Source organism: Macrotis lagotis, chromosome X (genome assembly GCF_037893015.1).
Source record: "Macrotis lagotis isolate mMagLag1 chromosome X, bilby.v1.9.chrom.fasta, whole genome shotgun sequence".
Taxonomy (NCBI): domain Eukaryota; kingdom Metazoa; phylum Chordata; class Mammalia; order Peramelemorphia; family Peramelidae; genus Macrotis; species Macrotis lagotis.
The window spans coordinates 611,185,064-611,212,579 of NC_133666.1; the positions used below are offsets into that span (position 1 = coordinate 611,185,064).

Sequence of the window (27,516 nt, forward strand, 5' to 3'; positions counted from 1 at the left end):
TATATATATATATAATTAAAAATAGGAATATACTTCTAATAGGGTAGAAATTGCCAATAATTAAGGCTTTTTAAACGCAGAGTGGGGTTGCCTTAATTTTGGGGGGGTTATTAAGCTATCTTAACAAAATGGCACACCTCTCAAGATGGGGGAGAGGGACCAGGGTTGCCTCAAAGCTGGAAGTATTCAAGTAGAGCCTCCATGACCACTTGCTAAGGTAAGTATGACAGATATGGATTTTAGGTAGCTAGTCCAGATTCTTTCATTCCTTTTCAGGCTATCCTGGACTTTTTTCTAAAATGACCCTAAGAAACTCTTCACCCTTAAAATTCACTCTAACTCTGGACTTCAAAAGAGGTGTATAACCACCACTGTACCCAGATATCTCTGGAAGAGAAACTGAGGTGGATGGCTTAGCACAGAGTTCCCTCACTCAAATCCAATTCATGTACATGTCATGGTATCATCTCCCTGATGTCATGGTCTTCTAGAATGAAGGACAAACAACCACTCCCATTCATCCTCCCTCTAATTGTGTTGGCTCTTCCTAGAATCTCTCTCTCTTAGGTAGGAGGCCCAGGGCAGATATGTCTTTTTTAGTCTCCAGGCTGCACTCCTGAAACTCTAGACTCTCTCTTCCATGACCCCTTGACTGTTATTCCCAAAATGAGCAGCTCCCCTTTTATATGTCCTCTTCTCCCCCTAGAACAGAAGCTCCTTAAGGGCAGAGATTATCTTACTATCCACTTGCATTTGTTTTACTATCCATGACTTAGCAGAATGTCTGCCACAAAGTGTTTCATGAATGTTAATCATTTCCCTATATAGCCTTTACTGAACTGAACTCACAATCTTATCAGAGAAAGATTAAAAAAGATAGAAAGATACAGAGAGATATACATATAAACATATACACAGAGCCATACCAACATATAGACACACAAACACACATAAGTCAAATAAACTATATAGGGAAATGATTAACAGATGGAAGGCACCAGAATTAAGAAAGATTAAAAAAAGGTTTCTGTAAAAAGTGGGATTTTAGTTAGTATTTGAAGCCAGGGAATTCAGTAGGAAGAGATCAGGAAAGAAAGTATTCCAGGCATAGAGGACCAACCCCCTAAGAAAATGACCAGAACTGAGAGATGGAGTGTTGAATTCATCAAATAGTCAGGTAGTTGAAAGCATATGTGATAGGTAGGAAGGTATAAGAAAACTAAAACGATAGAAATGGACTAGGTTTTGAAGAGTTTAAATGCCAAACAGAAGACTTTGAATTTGATACTAGAGATAGCAGGGAACAAATAAAGTTTACTGAGTAGGGAGGGTTACAATGTAAGACTTGGCAGCAGTGTGGCTGTCAACAAATCGGCCTCTAAGGATAAAATAATTGGGAGCTGGAGGGGATGTTAAAGATGATCTAATCCAGTGTCCTCATTTTACAAAGCTGAGGCCCAGGAAAGTAAAGTAATATGAAATAGAAAGTAGAATAGTACCCAGTACCCAATGAGCAAGTTGCTAATGTTCTTAAAGTGGAAGATCTGTCTCTGGACATCATCAGCCCAGTGAGCAAGTCTCTAAGGGTCTCTTACAAAGAAGGTCTGCAAGCAGGTCCCACCTGTAAGACAAGAAGTTTGGGACAGCTCCCCTCTGGTCCAGAAGCAGAGATCAAAATGAGTTAAGAAAAGTCAAAGAAATGCCAAAACTATAGAAAGTAACTATGAATATAAGGGAGAGCACAAGGCCATCCCAGAAGAGGATAGCAGAAAAAGTACCATATATAATCCAAGGAGGGGAATATGAATTGGCCAAAAAAGACTTCTTAGAAGAACTCAAAAAAGGATTTTCAAAATGAAGTTTAAAAATTGGGAAAAGTGGTACAAGAGAAATTCAACATCTTGCAAAAGAAGGTAAAAAAATTGACTGAAGAAAATAAATTCATTAAAAAATACAATTGGGCCATTGGACAAAGAACTCTTTAAAAAAAATAGAACTGAGCAAATAGAAAAAGGAAATAATTACTACAAAAATACAAGTGGGCAAATGGAATAAGAAAAACAGCCACTTTAAAAATTGAATTGGCCAAAATGAAAAGGAGATATAAAAGCTAAATGAAGAAAATCATTCAAATAGAAGTTTATGATTATATTAGATATCAAGAATCAGTCCAGCAAAATTTTTAAAAAATGAAAAAAACAGAAGAAAATGCAAAATACGTCAGAAGAAAAACAACATTTAGAAAACAGATTCAGGAGAGATAATTTATGAATTAGTGGACTAAAGCCATGATTCAAAAAAATGAGCCTTGACAATATCTTTCAAGAAATCATCAAGGAAAACTGCCCTGATAACCTAGAATCAAAGGGTAAAATATTCATTGAAAAAATCCACTGATCACTTCCTGAAAGGAATCCCAAAATGAAAATACCAAGGAATACTGTAGCCAAATTCCTGAATTAGCAGATCAAGGAGAAAATTCTATAGGCAGTCAGAAATAATTCAAATATCAAGGATCCAGGGTCAAGATTTCACAGGATTTAGTGGCATCAACATCAAAAGATCAAAGGGCCTGTAATATGAAATTCTAGAGGGCAGAGAGCTTGGATTACAACTAAGGATCAATTACCCAACAAAAATGAGTATACTGTTTCAGGAGAAAAGATGAACATTTAGCGAAATAAATGACTTTCAAATTTTCCTGATGAAAAAGACCAAAGTTCAGGGGCGGCTAGGTGGTACAGTGGATAGTTCACTGGCCCTGGAGTCAGGAGTACCTGAGTTCAAATCTGGCCTCAGACACTTAATAATTACCTAGCTGTGTGGCCTTGGGTAAGCCACTTAACCCCATTGCCTTGCAAAAAAAAAACAAAAAAAAAAAAACAGAGTTCAATAGAAAATTATATCTTCAAACATGATGCTCAAGAGATACATTAAAAAGGTAAGGGGCGGGGGAAGAGTGTTACTCAATGAGATTAAACTAATTACATTCTTACATGAGAAATTGATAATCATAACTTTTAAAACAGTTCTCTAGTAGAGAGAATATACTTAGACAGAAAGTAGGATATAAGTTTATTTTGAAGGAATTATTTCAAAAAAATTAAGAAACTAAAAGAAAAAGTTCTGATCCCATAATGGGATAAATAAAATCACATGAGGAGGTACAAAGAACTTCTGACAGTTGAGGGAAATAAGGAAGAGGTGAAAATTGCTTGTGTCTTACTTTCATTGGATGGGGCACAAAAAAGGGAATAACATACACTAGAAATTTATCTTTCTTAACCCTATAGTGAATTAGGAGGAGAAAGGAAGGGAAGGGAAGGAGAGGTTGATAAAAGTTTGGGAAGAAGGAAGGGAAAAAGTAAAATAGGGAACAGGGAAGAAAAGGGAGGGCAAGTGATAGAAGGGAGGTCAGATTGGGGGAGGCAGAGGTCTGAAGCAAAGGAGGAATGGGGTGAAAAGATAAAGAAAAATTAAAAGGAAGGGAAGATAGGATGGAGGGTAATAAAAAATTAGTAATCAAAACTTTGAATGTTTATGGAATAAACTCTTCCTTAAAATGGAAGCAGATAGCAGAATGGATTAAAAAACAGATCCTATAATATATTTTTTACAAGAAACACACCTGAAGGAGAGAGATATACACAGAGTCGAGTTAAAAAGCATATATTATGCTTCAGCTGAAATGAAAAAAGCAGGGGTAGCAATCCTGATTTCAGAAAAAGGAAAAATAGATCTCATTAAAACAGATAAGGAAGAGGCCAGCTAGGTGGTGTAGTGGATAAAGCACCGGCCCTGGAGTCAGGAGTACCTGGGTTCAAATCCAGTCTCAGACACTTAATAATTACCTAGCTGTGTGGCCTTGGGCAAGTCACTTAACCCCATTTGCCTTGTAAAAAAAAACCCTAAAAATAAAAGAGAGATAAGGAAGAAAACTACATCTTCCTAAAAGGGATCATAGACAAGACAGTAATATCAATACTAAATCTATATGTACCAAGTGATATAGCATCCAAATTCTTGGAGGAGAAGCTAAATGAAAACTGATAGGGGACCTCAACCTCCATCTCTCAAAATTAGATAAATCTAACCACAAAATAAACAAGAAGTTAAGGAAATGAATACATTTTAGAAAAGGTAGATATAAAAAAAAAAGAAGAGGTAGATACGCTAGACCTCAAATTGAATGAGGATAAAAAGAATACCTTAGCAAAACATGGCACCTATATCAAAAGGGCATAAAACCCCCCACAATCACATATATGTACAAGAAAGAAATATTATATACATCTTTTTCAAATCATGATGCAATAAAAATCATATGTAATAAAGGGCCAAGGGAAGATAGACTAAAAATTGGAAACTAAATAACCTAATTTGAAAGAATGAGTGGATCAAACAACATATCAAAGAAATAATTAATAATTTCATCCAAGCAATGACAATCAAGAAACAACATATCAAAACTTATGGAAGACAGTCAAAGCAGTTACTTGGGAAATTTTATATCTCTAAATTCTAACAAAAATAAATTAGTATGTCAGAAATTAGACAGACCAACATCCCTCCATATACCAAGATAAGCAAAACCTTCCAGGGCCAAGATGAATTTATAAGTGAATTCTACCAAACATTGAAATAACAATTAATTTCAATTCTATATAAACCATTTGAAAAATAAATAAAGGAGCTCTGCCAAATAACTTCTATGAAACCAATATGATGCTGCTACTTAAACCAGGAAAAGTTAAAACAAAGAAAGAAAATTATAAATCAATATCCCTAATGAATATTGATGAGAAAAATTTTTAAAAAGTATTAGCAATGTAGTTACAGCAAGTCATCACTAGAATAATACAGTCTGATCAGGTAGGATTTATACTAGGAAAGCAGGGATGGTTCAATAGTAGGAAAACTAAGAGCATAATTGACTATGTCAATAACAAAAAAAAAAACAAATTATATGATTATCTGAATAAATGCTGATAATGGGGATAAGCTAGAAGTCTTCCCGAAAAGATCAGAGGTAAAACAAGGATGCCCATTATGACCACTATTATTCAATATTGTTTTATTTATTTATTTGTTTGTTTGTTTGTTATTAGTTTTAGCAAGGCAAATGGGGTTAAGTGGCTTGTCCAAAGCCACACAGCTAGGTAATTATTAAGTGTCTGAGGCCGGATTTGAATTCAAGTACTCCTAACTCCAGGGCTAGTTGCTCTATCCACTGCGCCACCTAGCCGCCCCATATTATTCAATATTGTAGTAGACCCTGATGGAAGCAGTTCTGCTCAGCAGTCCAGAGAGCTGGAACAACTGCATTTGATTGGTTATGGACTACATTATCCCCAACCAGAGAAACAAAAACAAAACAAAACACACAGGGAAAAAAACCACCCTTCTGAATCTGATGAACACTTTATAAAAATTATCTCTTATGTATCTCTTTCCCTTAATCCTAATTCCCCATGCCAAAATAAACATGTTTAACAAAATATGTATGTAAAATACTAACTTGACTGTTCCCTGCTAAGGGGAGGAGGGTGGGAAGGGAGGGTAGAGGGAAATTTTTGTAACTTCAAAATATGCATATACATATGGATGAAAATAAATTAATTTAAATTTTTTTCTAAATATTGTATTAGAAATGTTAGTTTTAGCAATAAGAGAATAGAAATAAGTTGAAGAAATTAGAATAGGCAATGAGGACACTAAACTCTAACTCTTTGCAGAAGATATGATGGAATACTTACAGAATCCTAAAAAATCAACTTAAAAAACTACTTATAACAATTAGCGACTTTAGTCAAGTTGCAGGATATAAAATAAACCAACAAAAATCATCAGCATTTCTATATATTACCAACAAAGCACAGCAGAAAGAGAATGAGAAATTCCATTTAAAATTACTGTGGACAACATAAAATACTTAGGAGTCTACCTTGTGCCAAGTCAAACCCAAAAACTATATGAAAACAATTATGAAACACTTTTCACACAAAAGAAATCATATCTAAAAAAATTGAAAAAGTCAATTGCTCATAGGTAGGCTGAACTAATACAATAAAAATGATAATTCTAATTAAATTATTCAATGCCATACCAATTAAAATATCAAAAACTTATTTTAAAATGATAGAAAAACAGTAACAAAATTCATCTAGAGGAACAAAAGGTCAAGAAAATCAAATAATTAATGAAAAAATGCAAAGGAAGGTAACAGCCACAGCAAATTTAAAATTATATATATATATATATATATATATATATATATATATATATATATATAAAACAATTATCAAAACTTCTTTATAGAGTGGTGGATAAGTGGAATAGACTAGGTGGAAAACAAATAATAATTTAGTTAATGACTATAGTAATCTACTTTTTCATAAATCCAAACCTCTGGTTTCTGGGCTAAGACTCACTATTTGATAAAACTTGTTAGCAAAACTGGAAAATAGTATGGCATAGACCAACATCTCATACCTTATACCAAGACATTCAAAATAAGTACAGAATTTAGACATAACATAATAAAGTAGTTAGGAGAACAAGGAATCCATGAAAAGAGGAGGAGTTTACAACCAAACAAGAGACAGAGAACATAATAAAATGCAAAATGGATAATTTTGATTACATTTATGTAAAAAGTTTTTGCACAAATCAAACCAATGTAACCAAGATTAAAAAGGTTGAAGTAAGTTGGGAAATAATTATTACAGCTAGTGTTTCTGATAAAGGACTCATTTTTAAAATAATAGAGAGCTGAGTCAAATTTATAAAAATACAAGTCATTCTCCAATTGATAAATGGTCAAAGGAAATTATCAGGCAGTTTTCAGATGAAATAAAAGTTATCTATAGTTATATGAAAAAATACAAATTAAAATAACTCTCAGATACCCCTCACAACTATCAGATTGGCCAATATGACAAAAAGAAAATGATCAGTTTTGGAAGGGATGTGGAAAACTGGGACATAAATGCATTGTTGGCGGAGTTGTGAACTGATCAAACCTTTCTAGAAAGCAATTTGGGATTATGCCCAAGGACAATAAAAACTGTGGTTTTGATCCAACAATACCACTACTAGGTCTGTATTCCAAAGAGATCATAAGTAAGGGGGGGGGGGGAGAAACCTATTTGTACAAAAATATTTATAGCAGTTCTTTTTGTAGTGGCAAAGAATTTAAAATTGAGGGCATGCCCCTCAAGTGGGAAATGGCTGAATAAATTGTGATAAACTAATGTGATCAAGGAATATTATTCTGTAAGAAATCATAAGTGATAAGATCAGAAAAGACTGGAAGGATGTGCATGAAGTGATGCTGAGTGAAGTCAGCAGAAGCAGAAGAACATTTTAAACATTAACAGCAACAATGTGTGATGATCAACTATGATCGACTTGCTCTTCTCAGCAGTACAATGATCAAAGACAATTCTAAAGGACTTGTGATGGAAAGTGCCATTTACATCCAGAGAAGGAACTATGGAATCTGCATGCAGACCAAAGCATACTATTTTTAAGTTTTAAAATATGTTTTATGCTTTATGTTTTTTTCCCTTCCATGGTGTTTTTTTCTTTTGTTCTGATTTTTTTCATGACATGACTAATACGGAACTATGTTTAACACAGTTTTATATATAACCTATAAAATTTACTCACTGTCAAAGGGATGGAAGGGGTCTATTGAGAGAGGGAGAAAAATGTGGAACTCAAAAATCTTACAAAAAATAAATGCTAAAAACTATCTTTGCATGTAGCTGGAAAAATAAATTAATTAATCAAAAAAGAAACCATAGTTGAAATTTAAACATAACTTCAACTTTTTTATTTAAAAATATTTTAAAATTTTTTAAAATTAAAATTAAGTGTTTTTTCTAGAATAATATTTAACAGACATGAATCTGGGTTTGTCTCTATCATTTACAGGTCAAATGACAGAGGGCAAGTAATTTATCTTTTTGAGTCTCAGTTTTGCCATATTTTCAATGGAAATGTTATAATCATAAACTATAAGATCACAGATTTAGAGCTGGAAGGAATTTAGAGGTCATACAGTCCAAGCCTGTTGTATTATGTATGAGGAACCTAAAGGTTCCTCTATAAAGGATATATGATTTGCCCAAGGTATAAAGGTAGTAGCATAACCAGATTTTCTGACTCTAGTATTTAATACTGGGCTCACTATATACCTCATAGCATTAAAAGAAAGTGACTTGCAATCTTTAAAATACTTATATTAATTGGATTTATTATTTTTATATAATTATTTTTAATATTGATGAACAATTCAATAGAAAAATAGGCATTCATTTTCTGTTTATTTTTCCTATATAGTCAAATGAAACTCATTGGAATGACTATGGACCTGAAATGAAAAGGGACATGATGCAATCAGTAAAATATCATCTGCAGATGACAACTTCCAGAGAACCTCATCATCTTTTTCTCTATTATATAAATATTTTATTTGCTTTTCAGTTAACAAAATGGGAGCCTCTAACAGTCAATTCTTTTTGCAAAGTTTTGAGTTTCACTATTTTTCCCCTCTCACTCCCCTTCCCTCCCCTCCCCCAACAGAAGGCAATTTGATATAGTCTTAATATTCGCATCCATGATATACATAGATCCAAATTGATGAGAGAAGAAACAGATCCAAAAAGAAGGAAAACAATATAGATAGCAAAGTTATCTAATACATAAAATAACTTTTAAAAAGCTTTGTAATTTAAACTCCAAAATTCCTTCTCTGGATGCAGAAGGTAATCTCCATCACAGATGTGCTGAAAATGTCCCTGATCTTTGCACTGATGGGGTGAGCAAGTCCATATGGGTTGATCATCATCCCACAGTGTTGTTAGTTTGTATAACGTTGTTTTGGTTCTGCTCATCTTGCTCAGCATCAGTTCATGCAAGTCTTTCCATGCTTTTCTGAAATTCCATCCCTCCTGATTTCTAATAGAATAATAGTGTTCCATCACAAATATATTCCACAATTTGTCAAGTCATTCCCCAATTGATGGGCATCCACTCAATTTCCAATTCTTTGTCACTACAAACAGAATTGCTATGAATATTTATGTACATGTGCAGTTTTTAGAACCTCACCATCTTTAAGGAAACCCTCTTGCCATAGACTCTATGCTGGGCTTCCTCCATGACAGAGACAAATATATCTGTGAAAATATATCTCCCTTTCTTCAAATAATAATATTCAGAAGATCACAAAGCAAAATAACCTTTGCTCCTTAATCTTTAAGTTATTTTTATGATTTTGACATGTGGACAATCTATATAGCTTGTTCATAATTACATATCTCTAGGATAGACATTAAAAATGGACAATCAACTGGATGCTGGATTGAACAGAAATAAGGAAAACAGGCTGGGAAATGGGACTGTTCTTTTAAAAAATTCAAGATTCAATTTAGAACAAGAGTCATATTCTTCTAGTGATGATGTAAGCTTCATGCTAAGGACAAAGGAGAGCAGTCAGGTGAGCTTGGTTAGGCTACAACAAATTATAAACCAGGAATTATGAAGGAACAACGAGGTGAAAGATATAAGAGAATTATGTGATCAGAACAGAGAAAGAAAAAAAAAGATTGTCTAGTTTGATGGCAAGACCAAGAAACTACTGGTGGAAAGTCTATGACCATCAAAAGTATGCTCCTCTTGGTATTCATGGTCTATGAAGAGAGTTGGAAGAAGGACCTCTGCTTATTGACTGACACCCCTTCTGTGAAAATTTCTGCACAATGTCTATCAACTAATAAATGCTTATGAATTGAACAGAATGAAATAAAATGAGAAAAAGACCTTACCATCATTGAGATCTTGCAGGAGATTCTCCTGACAGGAGAAATCCAATTTCACTTTAATATTCACAGTGAATGTCGCTATCTTTCCCGGTTGTAAGGGAAACTGAGCCAGAGTTTCTTCTAATTTCCAACTCAAAAAGTCACCATATAGTTTTTCTAGAAGAAAAAAAGCACACATAATAACTTTAGGGAGGAAATGTATCACTATTTAACAATGACTAAGTAAAATGAAAGGTATTTTATGCACAGTGAAGTTCAACTCAATTTAACAATCATTTATAAAATATCATGCATTTTTCAGGCACTGTGCTGGGCACTAAAGATATAGAGATGAAACATAATATGTTATCCCTACCCTTAATGCACTTATGATCCTTTAGGAGGAATGGGAAGAAAAATTAAAATGTAATAGTCCTGAGTGCTTAGAAAGGCAGATGATACCAAAAAGAATCTAGGAGACAACCAAGACCAATTAAAAGGAATCAAACAAAAAAGAAAAAAATGTTTTTAACCAAAAGGGACATTCAACAATGGAATGAACTAACTCGGTATGTAATGAGCTCTATAGCTGGAAGTCTTCAAGTAGATGCTAGAGAAAATAAGACTTATGGGGAAAATAAACGCTATCTTAAAGTATATGAAGAGCCAACGACTAGAAGAGGAATTTGATTTTTTTTCCATTTCACCCAAAGGTCAGAACTAGTAGAAAAAATTGTAAAGGGGGCAGCTAGGTGGCATAGTGGATACAGCACTGGCCCTGGAGTCAGGAGTACCTGGGTTCAAATCCAGTCTCAGACACTTAATAATTAGCTAGCTGTGTGGCCTTGGGCAAGCTACTTAAACCCGTTTGCCTTGCAAAAACCTAAAAAAAAAATTGTAATGAAGTAGATTTAGGTTTGAGGAAGGAAGAAATTTTTCTAATGAAGAGCCATTTAAAAGTGGAATGAACAACCTTGGGAGAAAGAGAATTCTTGCTCATTGGAAATTTCCAAGAAAGAGTTGTATGATTGACCCCTTGTTAGGGATTTTAGAAGGGATTCTTGTAGGGCTAAACTAAACAGTCACTGAAGTTACTTTAACTAAAAAAAAAAAAAAAAAACAACTAATAACTCCTTGTAATTATTGTGGAAGTAATTACTATCCCTATATGAAATTATAGGAACAACATCTAAGACCACTTCAAATTTTGAAATTCTGTGATTCTTTGGAATGAAATTAGCTACCTGCCTTGTCTGTAACTGGAAGTCTTCAAGCTAGAATCCAGGCTTCAAAGAAAAGATTTCAAACAAATACATCCAAAACAGGAAGGTTTCTGCTTCCAGAAGTAATGAATTTCCCCCTGGTGGAGAGTTCTTCAAGCAGTGTCTGGATGACCATTTTGTTAATTTACTCAAATTCTCTGTCTTTGTCTTTCTTTATAATGAGAGATAGCTCTCTAGGAAACAAACGGGAAAAGAAAATAGGAAAAGGATATAATGCAAAATGTAGGTGATAATGAAAAAAAAGTGTAAGCCGTTTTAAAGACAGGCCATCATGGAGTTGAGGTTTGAAACATAACTGAGCTTCTAACTTTAAAATTCTGAGACAATGAATAAAAGGAAGTTATTTTGAAATATTAATTCATTACTCAACAAACATTTATGAATGTGCATCATACCATACTAAGGTTCTTGGGAAGACATACAATTTAAATGAAATGTGGTTCCAGTGCACAAACTAAGCTACAAATCATTTCAGACAATTTAAGAAAAATGCAAACAAAGGGTTACTTGAGCTCCAAGAAGAGGAAGATCTTTATCAAATGGGGAGGGGGAAGGATGATAGGAAGAAGATAAGAGAAGGTTGTGGAAGGAAGTTCTAAGTGGTAGGAATTGAAAAAATAAAGTGGAAGAGAATATTCCAAGCATAGGGAACAACCTGATCAATGAAATGGAAGCAAGAATCAATCAACAAATATTTATATAGATAGATGTACAGACATATACATATATAGACATATACACACATGTGTGTATATACACACATATATACTGCATATACACACATATATACACATGTGTATATACACACATATACACATGTGTGTATCTACATATATTTATGTATATACTTGCTATGCTGAGGGTTATAAAGAAAAAGGAAAATAGCCCATGTTCTCAGGAAGCTTATTCCAACAGGGGAGAAAGTATGAATATGAATCACTATATAAAAAATATATACAAAGTACATACTAGATAACATTAGAGGGGAAAAAAAATATTATGGATTAGAAGAAACAGGAAAGACTTCATACAGAAGGTGAGCTAAGTCTTGAAGGAAGTTAAGAAACCTAAAGATCAATCAATAAGCACTAATTAATATTCATTTCATATTGGACACTATGTTGGGCCCTGGGGATATCAAGAAAGACAAACACAGTTACTGTCCTCAAGAAGACCACATCATAGGGGCAGCTAGGTGGCACAGTGGATAGAGTACCAGCCCTGGAATCAGGAGTACCTGAGTTCAAATTTGGCCTCAGACACTTAATAATTACCTAGCTGTGTGGCCTTGGGCAAGTCACTTAACCCCACTGCCTTGCAAAAAAAAAAAAAAGGCCACATCATGATGAAGGAGACCTATAAATACCCAAGTATATTCAAGATTAATATAGAATAGAAGGAAGGCAATTTCAACTATAGCATGACTGTAGCTGAGTGACCCAGAAAAACACTGGGCAAAATGTGGGATCTGAGTTGAGCCTTAAAAGAAGTCAGAAAAGTTAGCAAGTCAAGGTGAAGAAGAAGAACATTCCAAGAATGGAGAACAATCAGGGTAAAGGCCCAGATTTGGAATATAGTGCAGACCATGCCAGGAGTCTCTGCTCTAGGTCCTGAAGCCCCCTGGATTGCCAGGTCTGCAGAGATGGGAGATAGGAGATGGAAGTGGGAAGTAGCACTCAGAACCCCTGAGGAAGGAGGAAATCTGCAGAATGCACCATTTATATTATGCAAGAACTGGTCTAAATAGATCACAAAGTTCAAAGAAGAGAGTAAATACAAGAAGACTAGCAAAGTAAGAGGATTAGGCTGGAAAGAGCTATCAGTGCCAAACAAAGGACTTTGTATTTTCTCTTAATGGTAACATTTTGCCCCCCCAAAAAATATGGGATATATATCTCAGTTAACAAAGTTTGCATTTTCTTTATTTTTTTTAAATATCCTTATCACATCAAGCTTGGTGGCAACCAAAGTCCTTGGGTCTTTTTCACACAGACTTCAGTTAAGCTAGGTCTCAACAATTTTGACCCAAGCAACTAATTTTTCAAATTCATATTTTAATATGATAATAATTAATTCAAATTTATATAGTGTGCTACAACTTAGAAAGTATTCTGCCTTGAGTCTACAGGCTCCTTGAGAGCAAGGATTATGCTATTTCTTGCTTCTGCATCCACAGCACCCAGCACAGAGCCTAGGTCAGACTAGGTATTTGCTGACTGATTTCCCAGCCACCCCATAAGGTAAGGACAATGATTATTATAAATGGCACTATTGTACAGAAGAAAAACTTTAGGCAGAGAGAGGCTATGTGATTTTTCCAAGGTCACCTAGCTAATAATTGTCTGGGAAGATTCAAATCTAGGTCTCATAAGGTCATCATCCTTTTGGCCATGCAAATATACATGCAATTCATGTTATATATGCAGATATTCTATTTATCCCAATACACTTTAAGTAAATGGTACAGGCAAATATTTTACAATTATTCACTACAGGTACTAAGTGTCACTAACTACTTCTTGGTGTCTCTTAAATCGTGTTTGAAATGGTATATTGGGAACTCTGGTCTTACAGTCAAAGGCCAGGTTCAAATCCAAGCTCTGTTAAATTATGTCTAATTATGGACAAATCACTTTCAGCTCCAAGGGTTATGAGAATGATTTGTAAAACTTAAAGCACATTAGATATGGAAGAATTATTATTTTAATGTATTTTCTGATTTAACAGTAAAAGTTGAGAGCATGTAACACTACTGCTAATCTAATGAAATATAGCGTTTCCCTCTACCACTCAACTACCGAACAAGATAATGCAAGATTGAAATAAACGGATGTCAGATGACCTGTTTGGACAAGCACCCCTGGGAGTTGTGCCTTTCCTAGAAACAGTGGAAGTGCATACTGAGTTTGGTTTCACTAAACTACCTATCCATCTGCTAGATTAATCCTAGTCAAGCTTGTCATGAGGTACTGATGCCAAGAGGAGCGAGCTTAGACCAGAGCAAAACAAGGGTGCCTCCAACACAGGACCCAACCCTCTGGGCTATTTCTGCCAATACTGGCAACAGGTGACAGCTTGGACATAATCATTCTTGGATGATTTTTCTATATACTCACATAAATATCCATGGACAAAGAAGTTGCGGGGATGGAAAGGGATGTTAATGGAAGAAAGAAAACTTTTAGGAATTTCTCCAGTTGCCATCAAGAAGCCCTGTACATGACATCAAGTGAAAGGATGTAATAGAGCAGAAGGAGGATCAGCCAACCAATCCAGCAGGACATGAGTTCTACCTCCAACTATTTATGTGATTTTCCAAAAGCTGGAGTCTCAGTAAAATGAAGGAGTAGGACTTCTCTTCTGCCTCCAAATTCAGTGGAGGATATTCAGTAAAATGAAATCCTTCCTATTCTATGTTCACAAGTAGCAAGTTTTACCACACTTCTTTTTTGATATGACAGAGAACAATAAAAGTTACAATAATAATACTTACAATTTCCATTCTCAAGGTTACTATACTAATTTTTCTTTTAATTTTCTCAGGAGCACATCCATTAGAATGCTCCAATGGCAGTAAACTAGTACACATTTTATTTTGAGAAAAAGGAAAGGAAAACATTTGGTCTAGAGAGGTTTTTATTCACTATGATTAGTCTCTTCACTGACTTAACTATGATCTTCTTCTGGCCTTTAAAATTAATTTAGGTCAAATAAATCCAAAAAAGCATTATGTGCCTACCATGTGCAAAGCATTTATCTACAATAAATCCATGACTTTTAATGGATTATTTAAATTAATTTTTATTTATTTAAGTCAATTAAAACTAACTGATATCCATTGAAAGGAAAATTGAGTGCTGAACAGTAATATAGCATAATACATATTTTAGAATATCACTTTGCTTTGATAGCCCTGTGAGTTATCTCTGATACTCCCTAAAATAATGGGAAGAACCCCAGGTTTGTCATATAAGGGGATGCAGGAGGGTAGGCAGGACTTGGAAATTACAGTTCTAGGGGGCAAGAAAGAATAAATTCTGCTTAATTCAATCACCATATGCTAGGCACCTGTTTAATGCAAGAACTTGAAAGGCACCTCTCCAACCACCAGATTTGTATCTTATACTAATGAATGGCTCACCTAGCAAATCTGGAGCATTCTGAGTTCAAATGAAACACAACAAAGGATCACAGGACTTAGAGAGAGAGACAGAGAGAGACAGAGAGAACTACATAAGGATCATAGAATCCAACCCTATCATTTATACAAGAGGGAGCTGGGGTCCCAAACTATGGAATAACTTGGCCATCACTGTATAGTTTAGTAAATGAAAGAGTTGGAATGTGAACCAGGTCTTTTGATCCCAAAGCTGGCACTTTGTTCTACAAAAGCATGACTTAAAATAAAAAAGAATCAATATCAAAGAATATAATTTCAGCAATGATCTTGTCTTTTTAAAATGTTTTTCATTTCAAAAAAGAATTATTTCATCTATGAGATCAACTATATTTGAATGAACGATTAGGTGTTCTCCAGGATTACTAGTGCCTGCTCCTACTGATTGATGTCCAAGGCTAAAACGATCTTGGACAAATACAGTGAGGCAGTAGTTATTTTTTAATGAAGGTATGAAATGAAAAAGATCAGCTACTGTTTATATTTGACTGCCAGAGACAATACCAAGTAAGACACCATCCCTACAACTCCTCCCCAAAATAGAAGTAAATTTAAACACATTTCAATAACAATTATATCATCATTATAACTACTTAAATATAAAATTAACAAAGAAATCAGTATGTTAGGGTTGGCAGGGACCTTAGAGATCATCTAATTCAACCCTTTCATTTTTTTAGATAAGAAACTAGGAACCAAAACCATTTTTGGTTAGACATGATAATGAGAAGAAGGTATCCAGGACAATGAGAGGGCTAGAGATAATACTATATGGGAATCAAGGGAAAAAGTGGGAACATTTATCATGAGAAGATTTGGGGGTTTATGTGACAGGCAACTTTTTGAAAGATTGTGTCACATGGAAAAAACGACATACTTTGATGTCTCCAAAGGATAGACCCAGAAAAAATAGGTGGAAATTGACAAAATTAAATTTAATCATAAGAAAAATCTTGCTAACAATGAGAATTATCTAAAAGTAGAATTCCTCAAAGACAAGTAAGATCTCTCTCAATGGTGATTTTCCAACAAAAAACTGGATAGTCTGTAGAACAGATCTCGTACTCCACTTGGGAGTCTTCTGAGGCTCTAATCAACTTGAAATCTGTAAGAGTAGGAATGACCTGCCCAAAATTAGGTACAAAAAGAGTCTTCTGAATTACCACTAAGGAAGTATTTGACTTTCACCTAAAGAGATTAAACTCTAGGAACTGAAAAAAGAATTACTACATAATCAAGAGAAATAAATCACTGATTTAGAGTTAGAAGGAGCTTTAGATGTCGTATAAATCAATTCTCTCATTCTACATGTAAAAAAACTGATTTTTCCCTGGTCAGAATGTAACACCAAAGTAACTTTGTCACTTACAAATGGGCCTTTAGAAAATAAAGGAAGAAGGCTAGATAGATGGACAATTAATCTTGCCTCCTTAGTTAACCCTTCGGTCTAGATCGAATAAAGTTGCATACCAAGGCAAGGAAGATCTTGGGAGTATCTCATTCTAAATTACATGACCATCTGTGTTTAACAGAGGACTCCAATCTTCACTCTGACATAATGGTTAAGGAAAGGGGAAAACAATTTAATGAGGGAATAGAGGTCTCTTCCTGGCTTTTAATAAAAGTGGTCATGACTAAAGAATGATCTCCTTGTTCTGATCCTAAAGAGATTCTAGCACCTATACTGAGATTGAAGATAATATGGCAAAGGTATCCCTGAAGAGATGGGCAAAGAGAATATGAAGAAGCACTCTGTAGCTACCTGAGCAAGTTCAGTTGACACTGCATGCTCGATAGTCACTACAGAAACTGGATACCCAACAGCAGTAACAGATGAAGACTATTCACATTGCAGATATTAGAAGATAAGCAGAGATCAGAAAACAATGCTGAGAAAAAGTCTAGTGAGAACAGCTTCATATCACAAAGAAGGAATTTTAGTTCTAAAGCACCAAAGGAGTGGCCTATCCTGGACCTTGTGCCCTGATCCAAGTATCTGGCACCCACTGATATGTGTGCCCCTTTGTATAATTCCTAAACACAGTGCCCATTGATGGTGTATTCATGAGAAAGACCATCAGCTAATGGTCTATTATTAGTTTTCTGCTATGCTGTTTCATATTTTTACTTTTCTTAAGACTAGCTGGAGAAAAATATGTGACAGTTCATGAATTATAACTTTTAGTGGATGTGGTCCCACAGAGAACTCTGAAAATGGAATTCCTATTTTGGCAGTTCAACATGTGATAGAGGGTTGTCTCGGATACTACTACATAAAGATGAGATTGAACCAAAGAGGTGTGGCATAAAGAAAATAACAGTTTAAAACATAATAAAGATCTGGAAATGGCATTCATAATTCTAAAAATCGTAATGGTCAGTCTTCCCATCATCCTCACCTAATCTACTATTTATAATTATGTCCATATAAAGACCCATGGTAATAATTAGCATGTTTTTCTCTTTGCCTAAAAATAATTCATTCTACATTTGCAGTCACTCTCAAACTATAAAAATATTCAAGTTTAAATCAAAAATCCACCTTGGCCATGTTAACATAGTAGAGTCATTAAATGGACACATTTTGGTAAGGAGTTTTGAATATTTTTGTTGTACCTACAAAGAGATAAAAGTAAAATCCCACTTCAAGGTTATACAGATGCTAAGCAGAACAGCTAGTATTTGAGCCTAAATGCTTCAATTCCAGGGTTCTTTATTCCAGACTACACAGAATTATTAATTTCATATTTCAAAGGAAGGAACTAAAGATCAGAGATTCAGTGACCTGTGATCCAACTAGTAAAGATTTAGTTGAATAAAGCAAATATTTGTTAAACAAACATATACATATGGTACTGTGGGAGAAATTGAGGATAAAAGAGAAAGATGAAATTGATCTTGCCCTTGAGGAGCTTATATTCTATTAACCTCATCAATCACCTGAAATCATTCTCTCCAAAAATTACAAAAGATCACCTAGGTTTCAACTCCAATGTTTCTTTCTTAATCCTCACACTTGATTTCTCTATACCATTTAACACTGCAACTACTCCTCTTCAGATGCTATCTTCTCGCTGGGTTTTCAAAATACAGCTTTCTCCTGGATCTCTTCATATTTATCTCATTCTTTCCTGGATCATATCTACGTCCCACACCTATGTACAGGTATATCCCAAGACTCTGTCATGGTCTCTTTTCTCAGTTTTTCCTCCACCCTCTTAGTAACCTCATCAACTATTAGTTAAATTATCAGCTCATCCCAGAGGTCTCCCAGATCTTTACATCCAATCCTAGTGTCTGTCTGTCTGTCTGTCTGTCTGTCTGTCTCTCTCTCTCTCCTGAGCTCTAGTCCTATACAATATTGAGCATCTCTGACTGAATGTCTCAAAGACATCTTAAATTAAGCATGTCCAAATAAAAATTCACTATCTTTTCACAAAAGAATCCTTCCTTCCTCCTTACTGCCCTATTTGGATTGAGGACACCACTACCCTTTCAGTCTCCCAGGTCTACAACCTCAGAAAGATCCTCAAGGCAGGAATGGGGAAAAAGAGAAAGACAGGATCTCCCTCTAGAGTATAGGTGCTTTGTAATCATACATGTGATTATCAATATTTCCATTCAAGATGTTTATATTTTATAAGTATTAGAGCTTTGATTTCTTAGAAACTAATTTATGAGGGGCAGCTAGGTGGTACAGTGCATAGAGTACCAGTCCTGGAGTAAGGAGGGCCTGAGATCATATCTGGCCTCAGACTTAATAATTACCTAGCTGCATGACTCTGGGCAAGTCACTTAACTCCATTGCCTTAAATAAATTTAAAAAAAATTTAAAAAGATATAATTTATGTGAAATATTCCCCAACATAAACAAGTATAGCTTTATCAGAAAAAGGTAGAACTATTATGATCTGCTTAGGATTTTCTGACTGTAGAAAATGAAAAACGAAGCCATCAACCTGCTTCTCAAATTTTGTATGCAGTTATCAGATTTTAGAAGATAGACTATGTTTCCATTTTTCAATCTAATTGCTTTGGCAGATAATTAGCAACCATATTTAAGCTATACAAGAGATAGATAGATAGATAGATAGATAGATAGATAGATAGATAGACAGACAGACAGACAGACAGACAGACAGATAGATAGATTATTAGCAAAAGGCTACACAAAGGTTGGGTATGAGGACTAAGAATATGTATGTATGTATGTATGTATGTATGTATGTATGTATGTATACCTAAAGGAATTGAGAGACATTTGCAATTTAATAATTTTCTCTAATATTATAAGCAACTTACGTCAATGTACAAATTTTGCACTAGCAAAATATTCTCATTATATTTATAATTTAACACTGATAACAATTACTGAAAACTTTAACAATGATGACCTTACTCCAAAGAAAGAAGTGAGGGATTGATTTAATATAGAGCTAATATCTAGAATGTGTCCTCAACTGTTAGCATGAATATTTCAGAAAAGCTCTATAACAACTCCAAGTTCATTTCCTTAGGGTAGAAGTGAGATGTAAGGAAGGAAAAGTTCAAGCCTTTAGAGTGGTATCATAAAGCACGAATCCCATATGAGTCCCAGGGATAAAGATGAAACTCACTAGAATCCCCAAAGGGAGTAAAAACCAAGGTTGGGCTATGAATCAAGAGGACTTATATCTGGGGAAAAGGTGGGACAAATTAGGAAAATATATTTAGAGACTACTAGGCATCATTGGCACCATTTTCTCTGAGTATGAGGTAGAGTAAAGGTTGTCCTAAACATGATATACACTATTACCTCATGTAATCATGGGATCTTTTATCTATATTTGTGGAAACCTAGACAACAAAGCTATATTATGAAATTTATGGTGAAAACTCTGGTAAAGGACAAAATGAGACAAAGCTATGTGATCTGGAGGTGGGCAGAAGAGGGGGGGAAATTTGAAGGGGGAAAAAGAGAGAGGAGGGTAAGGAACAACTTAAAACCAAGCCCAGCTAATCAAAAATGTTTTAGCACTAATACACAGGTCACATAGAGGATGTCCATAGTTATTTTTATAGGTATCTAATTCTTCCAACTTGACTATAAGCTCTAAGAGGGAAGGGAATGATATGCTACCTAAATGGAATATTTTACCTAACATGCCCCTAATTTGTTATGACCACCCAAGGCAGTATAGCTGCCCTATACATTTAAAAATATAACCAAGCACTGAATTAACAGTCTGGTATTGAAAGAGATTGGCTAAGTGAAGAGTTTAGAATATCTTTATCTAACATTCATCATTATTCAAGTTCATATTTGTCAATATTGGAAGCGTTAAAAATCTGAAGTTCCTAAGCAATGCTAAACTTAACAGACCTAAAATAAAGTTGATACCTTGATGTTAGGGGACAATATTGTATTTCTACATCTTAAATTGATATTGTCTGCTCCCTCTCCTGCTCAAATCCTCAGTCTTACTCATCTTCTCGGCTTAAGATTTTATTTTCACAGCTTATTCTATTTTGCAGTCCATTTATTAATGCTGACAGGTTTTGCTGCTGTAGAACATAAATGACAGGAATTAGTCCCTTTTGTATATTTTGGAAGCAGATGGTTTATTTGCATGAATCTAATTTCATAAGAAAATTTATTACATCTTAGGACTTAAATAAAATAAGAATGACTGCTTTAATTTTTCATTTAAAATTGCATTTGCTGGAAAATGTCGACAACTTTATAGATTAGCGTATATTACACATCCATATACAAGAATCGAGGTAGCATGGTTCAGTGGAAAATATGAGGGAGCTCAGGATAAAGTGCAGAAGGGTCACAATCTCTACCAGTGAATGAAACAAACAAGGGCTTATGCAGGTAAAATGAACTTCAGAAAGCATTTCAGCAAGAGAAAATAATAGAGCAAAGGTAATAAGATAGGGATGCATATAATTAGTATAGAGGTAAGAAAATGACTAGAGAATCAAACAATGAAAGAGAAAATCTAACTTGGAAAGGATCAAAGAGGTCAACTAGCTTTATCACCATTACCAATAGACCTCCTACCACACAAAGCAGGAATCCCTTCAACAATATTGTCGACAAGTCTGACATCTGCTTAAACATATCTACTTACTGTTTGTCAGAACCACTTCAAGGTTGAGGTAAGTATAACTCTGACAACTTTCTGGCTTTTTTGTATTTGTTTAATCAACTTTAAAATAAAAAGTACACATATAGGCATTGACAGTGGATAATCTCTTCTCAATCTTTTTGAAGCAACCTAATAAGATGGAGTAAAAAATGAATCTTGAAGTCTAAGTTTAAACAGTACTGACACTACATATGTTGAACAAGTCACTAAATCTCTCCAAGACTCAGTTTCCTCTTTTATTAAAAACAAAGATTATAACATTTGTACTCCCTATTCCATAGACCTGTTAAGAACAAAAGTGTCTTAAAACCCTTCTAGTATTATATAAATTGGAGCCGTGATTAATATAGTTGTTGTTATTACTAGCATTAGGAAATCAATTTCATTGTGAGGTTTCTCCATCATATTTTCTGATTATTGAACTGAATTCCCATTCTCTGCAGCTTATACTCACTGTTCCAGTTCTACCCAATAGGACCAAATACAACAACATGCAGATCAATTTGGCTACAATGCAGATTAAGCAACACTTGTACCAGAGGACTCAAATACTTCCTCTACAATTTGGAATTACCTTGAGCATACAAGAAAAATAGAGATTATTTCAGTATTGGAATTTCCAAAGCAAATGTTTAAAATTAGTTAATAATAACATGAGAGAAAAATCTGGGAGATATGTCTGTGGGATTTTATCTAATTGGAATTAAGTATTTCAAGGTGGTAAAGTTTATATTATCATGAAGTACAAAAAGTAGAATGGAAGGACCTTAAAAACAAAGCTCACAATATTTAGATACACTAGGTATCAGTCCTTTATCTTCTCTCTATATATCTATAGCCTACCTCATCCTTCCAAACCCAAATTAATCCATGAAGTCTATGTCCATAAGGTCTATTCTCAATAGTCAAATTCCTAATAACTGCATTCTTTTCTAACTTCTACAGCATTTCAACAAATAACATACAATCCAAAATTTAAGAACTTTGTAAATCTTAAAGCACTATATAGGGGCGGCTAGGTGGCATAGTGGATAAAGCACTGGCCCTGGAGTCAGGAGTACCTGGATTCAAATCCGGTCTCAGACACTTAATAATTACCTAGCTGTGTGGCCTTGGGCAAGCCACTTAACCCCGTTTGCTTTGCAAAAAACAAAAAAACAAAAAAAAAAACAACAAACCTAAAAAAAAGCACTATATAATCATTACTATTACTATTATTACCTTATTACTCTTCAACATTCTACAATTCCCCAGAACTGTACACTTTCCAAATGTACTAATAGTCTTATGCCCCCCCTTTTATAGTTATAATTGACATTTACACAACTGAAATTCATACTCCCAAGTTATTTAACATGGAAAGCTGGCTTTATCTGGAAAGACTATCTACAGGTTCCTATGATATTGCTCTTGACCTGGGTTCAAATCCAGTTTCAGATAATTACTAGCAGTGTGACCCTGACAAGTCACTTAATTTGTTTGCCTCGATTTCCTTATCTGTAAAATGAGGATAATAACAGCACCTCCCTCCCAAGGTTGTTGTGAGGTTCAAATGAGATAATGAATGAATCAAAAATCTAGGGCCTGGCACTTAGCAAGAGCTATGTAAATGCTAGTTTGTATTAGTATTAGTATTACTTCTGAAAAGAAGCTAGAAGGTAGTAACTGGCATTACTCTCTGAAAAGAAACCTAGAAGAGGGTTGAGGAAGAAGCAGCAGCCTTGACAGAGAACATGGAGGCAAGAAGGAGGTCCTACTCATGTCTAAAATCATCCAAGCAAAGAAATGAGCACCGGCCAGTGGTGGCCATCTAAGCGTTGAGTGGAGGCCATCGAGCCCAAGTCAGGGAGGACAGTGATGGGAAGAAAGGCCCAGATCAAAGGTAGTCACAAGGTTGACAAGCCAGGGACAGAGAAGGGAGTCACTGGGAGGTGCTGGGACAGGGTAGGAAGAGCACAATGGATGAAAGTCCCCTTCCTTATCCCTTCTCCTCCTGAAGCTTATAAAACACTGCCAGTTGCCAGCCTGGGAGAGCCAGACAGTGATCTGCACACCAGCCACAAGTGCAGGCAAGCCGGCCCTCCAGTCTCACCCATGCTTTCCTACTGAGGGTCAGTCAGAGGTTCAAAGTTTAGTCCTATGTTTTACTTCATATAATTCAACACATTCTCCCGTGAGGTAACTAACAAGTACACTGGGTAAAAAGAGTTGGCAAAGGTCACAACTAGTGAACTGTCAAATTGAAACTCAAATCATTCAACAAGTCAATCAAGTACTATGCTTATGGGGATACAAATAAAAGGAAAAGAAAACCCCTCATTTCCAAGAGCTCACTAAGTCTTCTGATCCTAACTTCAGTGTCCCTATGCTCCATGTTGTCATGTTCGCTATCCAGAATGTCGTGTCCTTAAGTACAGAAACTGTCTCCTGCTTCTGTGTGTTCCAAAATACATAGTCTTGGACCCATGCTTGTGGTCTAAGATCCTGACTGATTTAAAGTTGACCCATAATTATTGCTAGGATAGGGAAGTTATAAAGAAAGGAATTCCCTCTCTCCTCCCCCATCATAAAGAGTGCTGATTAGAGTGAGAGGCGCTGGAACTCTGAGATTACCGTAGTTAAGATCACAGTGACTTTGACAAAATCTCTCTGACTTTCCAATTTCTTCATCTGCAAAATGTGCTATTAGAACTAAGGTGTTCTTCAGTTCTAAAACCTATGATTTTAAGAAGACTAAGTGTAACTGGTGCAAAGTATTACATGAAGAACAATGTGGGTTTAGAAACAGAAATACTAAATTGGAGTCTCAGACTTGCTAGCTTACATGAATGAATCATAAGATCAGAGATTCAGAAGTGGAAGAGACCCTAGATCCAGTCCCATTGCTCATTCGATATAAGAAGAAACTGAAGGGAGCTTAAGTGACTTACCCAGGGTCATATATTTACTTTATGTTTTGAACCTTAGTTGTTTAGACAGTAAGTTAAGCACTCTATTCACTATGCTAGGAAAGAAATATGGTTTAGAAAATCTTGGGATTTGAAGTAAAAAGACCTAGACTGAATCCTGTCTCTGCTATTTACTACTTTAAGTATCTTGGTTTTCTCATCCATAAAATAATAGGGTTGGATTATATAACCTTTAATGTCCTTATTAATTCAAAATCTATGAACCTTTGGAAAACTCAGTTTATTTTTTGTATGTCACTTGAAGATAACAATATCTGCCCTATGTAACATGCTGTAAAGTATTATAATTATGTCCCAAGCTCCAATATATCCTTCCAGAACAAAATAAAACTTGCAGATGAGAAACATCTCCACAAAGTCCTCCATATATTATTCTTTTTATTCTTGCTAGTAGCAATATAACCACCTTAATTACCTCACAGTGCTCTCTCATTTGGATGACCACAGTCCTAGGGGAAAAAAGAAGGGGGTTTTGTAGGCTGTAATAAAAGGATATAGGTAAAGATTACAATAATAATTCAGGAAGTAAGAGTGCACTATTAGCACTTATTAGACTTTCACTTTCACTAGAACATGAAAGAAAGATTAGACTCCTTCAGTGTTGCATCATAAGGTAGAAGTTAAAAAAGGCAGATCATTACTGAAGATGAAAGAACTTCCTAATAATGGAAAGCTCTGTCTTATAGGGTCAGGAGCTCTCTGTTACTGAATGTGCTTAAGTGGTGGTTCAATAACCGCTTCTCTGGCCAGCTGCTGAGGGGGTCATGCATGGGCATGATGCTGGCATACACACTATCTCAGGTAGCTGCCCACCTTGGACCTATTGCACTATAAACCTTAAATTGATGGGGTTGAGGGGAGAGAATGAGAACTATTAATCAATACCATTTATTAATGGTCCACTCAGGGCCGGGTCTGGGCTAAGTGTTACCTTGTTTATCAATCTCATCTTGGGGTCACTGTCCTATCCAGAGAGAATACAGAACTAGGTGGTGGTGATTTTGACTCGACATAGCTATTGACTATAAAATAGTATAACTATTTTAGAAAGTAGTAAGATTTTCAAAATATCTTAAGGGTTTTGTTTATTTTGTGACAGTCAAAAAAGCTAAATGGACAGTTTGAAGGTAACACTAACTCTGTGCAAATTCTCTTTTATCAATAGGGCATGATAGTCTTATTATATTTGTACTTGTGAAGAAGCATGATAGTCTTAGAGTATATTTGTACTTGTGAAGAAGCATGAGGAAAGTATTCATGTTCTTTTACTGATAACTAAGGATTGGGATATGGCCCTGAATCAATCTAATTTGTTAGCAGTTTCTAATAATCAATGTAATCTGAAAAATGTAAGCCAGCACACCTTTGGTTGTGAGAATTTTTGATGTGACTTCTAATTTCTCCAAAGGTTCAGTTCCAATGTTTTCCAATTTGATGTCGAGTTGTTGGGTCTCTCCATTATAAAGCTGGACAGACACATTAGCGGAGATTTCATCCCCAGAGGAAGGCTGCAAAGTGCGGGCTGACCTAAAACAGAGCAATAAAACAAAAGATTGATTGAGCATTTTAAAAATTATTCAGGTAAATGAAAAAGATACACAGACTACAGGCATTATAATATATGAAGGGAAATTATAACCCATGAAAATAGGTTTTAGGATTCAACCAATCAACAGAAGCATTAAAAAATATGAAACTATACTTAATCCATTTATCCTTAAAATTCAGTTAACTCACCAAAATTAATTTATATTTTTTAATACTATACCAACTAAATTCCCAGGGGTTAGGTAAAATAAGGAATTTGATAAAATATCAAAGTTCATTTAGAAAAACAAATCTTTAGAATATTAAGAAAAATGATTTTTAAAAGTAGGGATAAAGAAGAAATAGCTCTGCCTGACCTCAAATTATAAAGTGGAATTCAACAAAATCATCTATAATGGTTCAAATATAATGAGTACATCATTAGGTACATCACAGGAACAGACTACACAAAGAAGAATCAGAAACAGTACAAATTCAATAACCTGGTGTTTAATAAAATGCAAAATAGAAACTATCCAGGAAAAAACTCTCTCTATCTGATAAAAAATGCTGGAGAAAATTGGAAAGCAATTAGATCCAAAATTAAGCTCAGACATCTTACATCATATTCCAAAATACATTATAGAAAGGACATTCAACCTTAATATTAAATACAATACTATTAAAAAATTACAGATAATATGCTTCTCATGGTTATGGGTAGTTGTTTTATTCTTAACTCAAGAGACAGAAGCAGTTATACAAGAGATGACTTTTAATTATTGAAACTGAAAAGATTCCACATAGACAAAGAAACATAGCTAATATACAAAGGAAAGTGGTTGAATGAAAGAACAGGAAACTTTTGTAGCAAATTTCTCTGATAGGCATTCACATCCAAGATACATAAACAATACACACACACACACACACACACACACACACTCACTCACTCACTTCCTACTAGATTTGTGTTCAGAGGATAGAACAGTTCTCAAAAGAAGAATTTAAAAGCATTTACAACTATTCTGAAGTTTTACTTCGTACCCTGAAAACTGGCAAAAATTACCCCAAAAGGAGTAATATTCATTGTTGGAACATTTGTGAAATGATAGGAACACTAATACATTGTTGATGGGGCTATAAAATAGTATATCTATTTTGGAAGGCAATTTGGAATTATGCAAATAAAATGGCTAAAATGTATACACACACACACACACACACACACACACACACACAATATATATATATATATATATATATATATATATATACCCTTGGAACCAGAAATGCCATTATTGGGCTCATAGCTCAAGGAAGTCATCAATAAGAAATCTCCATGGGCGGCTAGGTGGCGCAGTGGATAGAGCACTGGCCTTGGAGTCAGGAGTACCTGAGTTCAAATCTGGCCTCAGACACTTAATTACCTAGCTGTGTGGCCTTGGGCAAGCCGCTTAACCCCCTTGCCTTGCAAAAAAAAAAACACACTAAAATAAGAAATCTCCATATATTCCAAAATATTTGTAGCAGCACTTTTTTGTGATATCTAAGAATTGGAAACAAAGCAGTTGCCTATCAATTAGGCAATGGCTAAACAAATTGTGGAACATG

The 27,516-nt window shown here is 34.9% G+C and overlaps 1 protein-coding gene across 2 annotated transcripts in view; it reads right to left on the reverse strand.

Annotated features, from left to right (window-relative positions):
• TRAPPC9 (trafficking protein particle complex subunit 9) overlaps positions 1-27,516 on the reverse strand; it is a 1,041,075-nt gene that overhangs the window by 768,885 nt on the left and 244,674 nt on the right. For both annotated transcript variants that reach the window (XM_074202721.1, XM_074202720.1), the window contains exons 15-16: positions 25,739-25,902; positions 9,834-9,986 (exon numbers count right to left, since the gene is read on the reverse strand). In XM_074202721.1, coding sequence (XP_074058822.1) covers positions 9,834-9,986; positions 25,739-25,902 — 317 coding nt within the window. The remainder of the gene's footprint in view (positions 1-9,833; positions 9,987-25,738; positions 25,903-27,516) is intronic.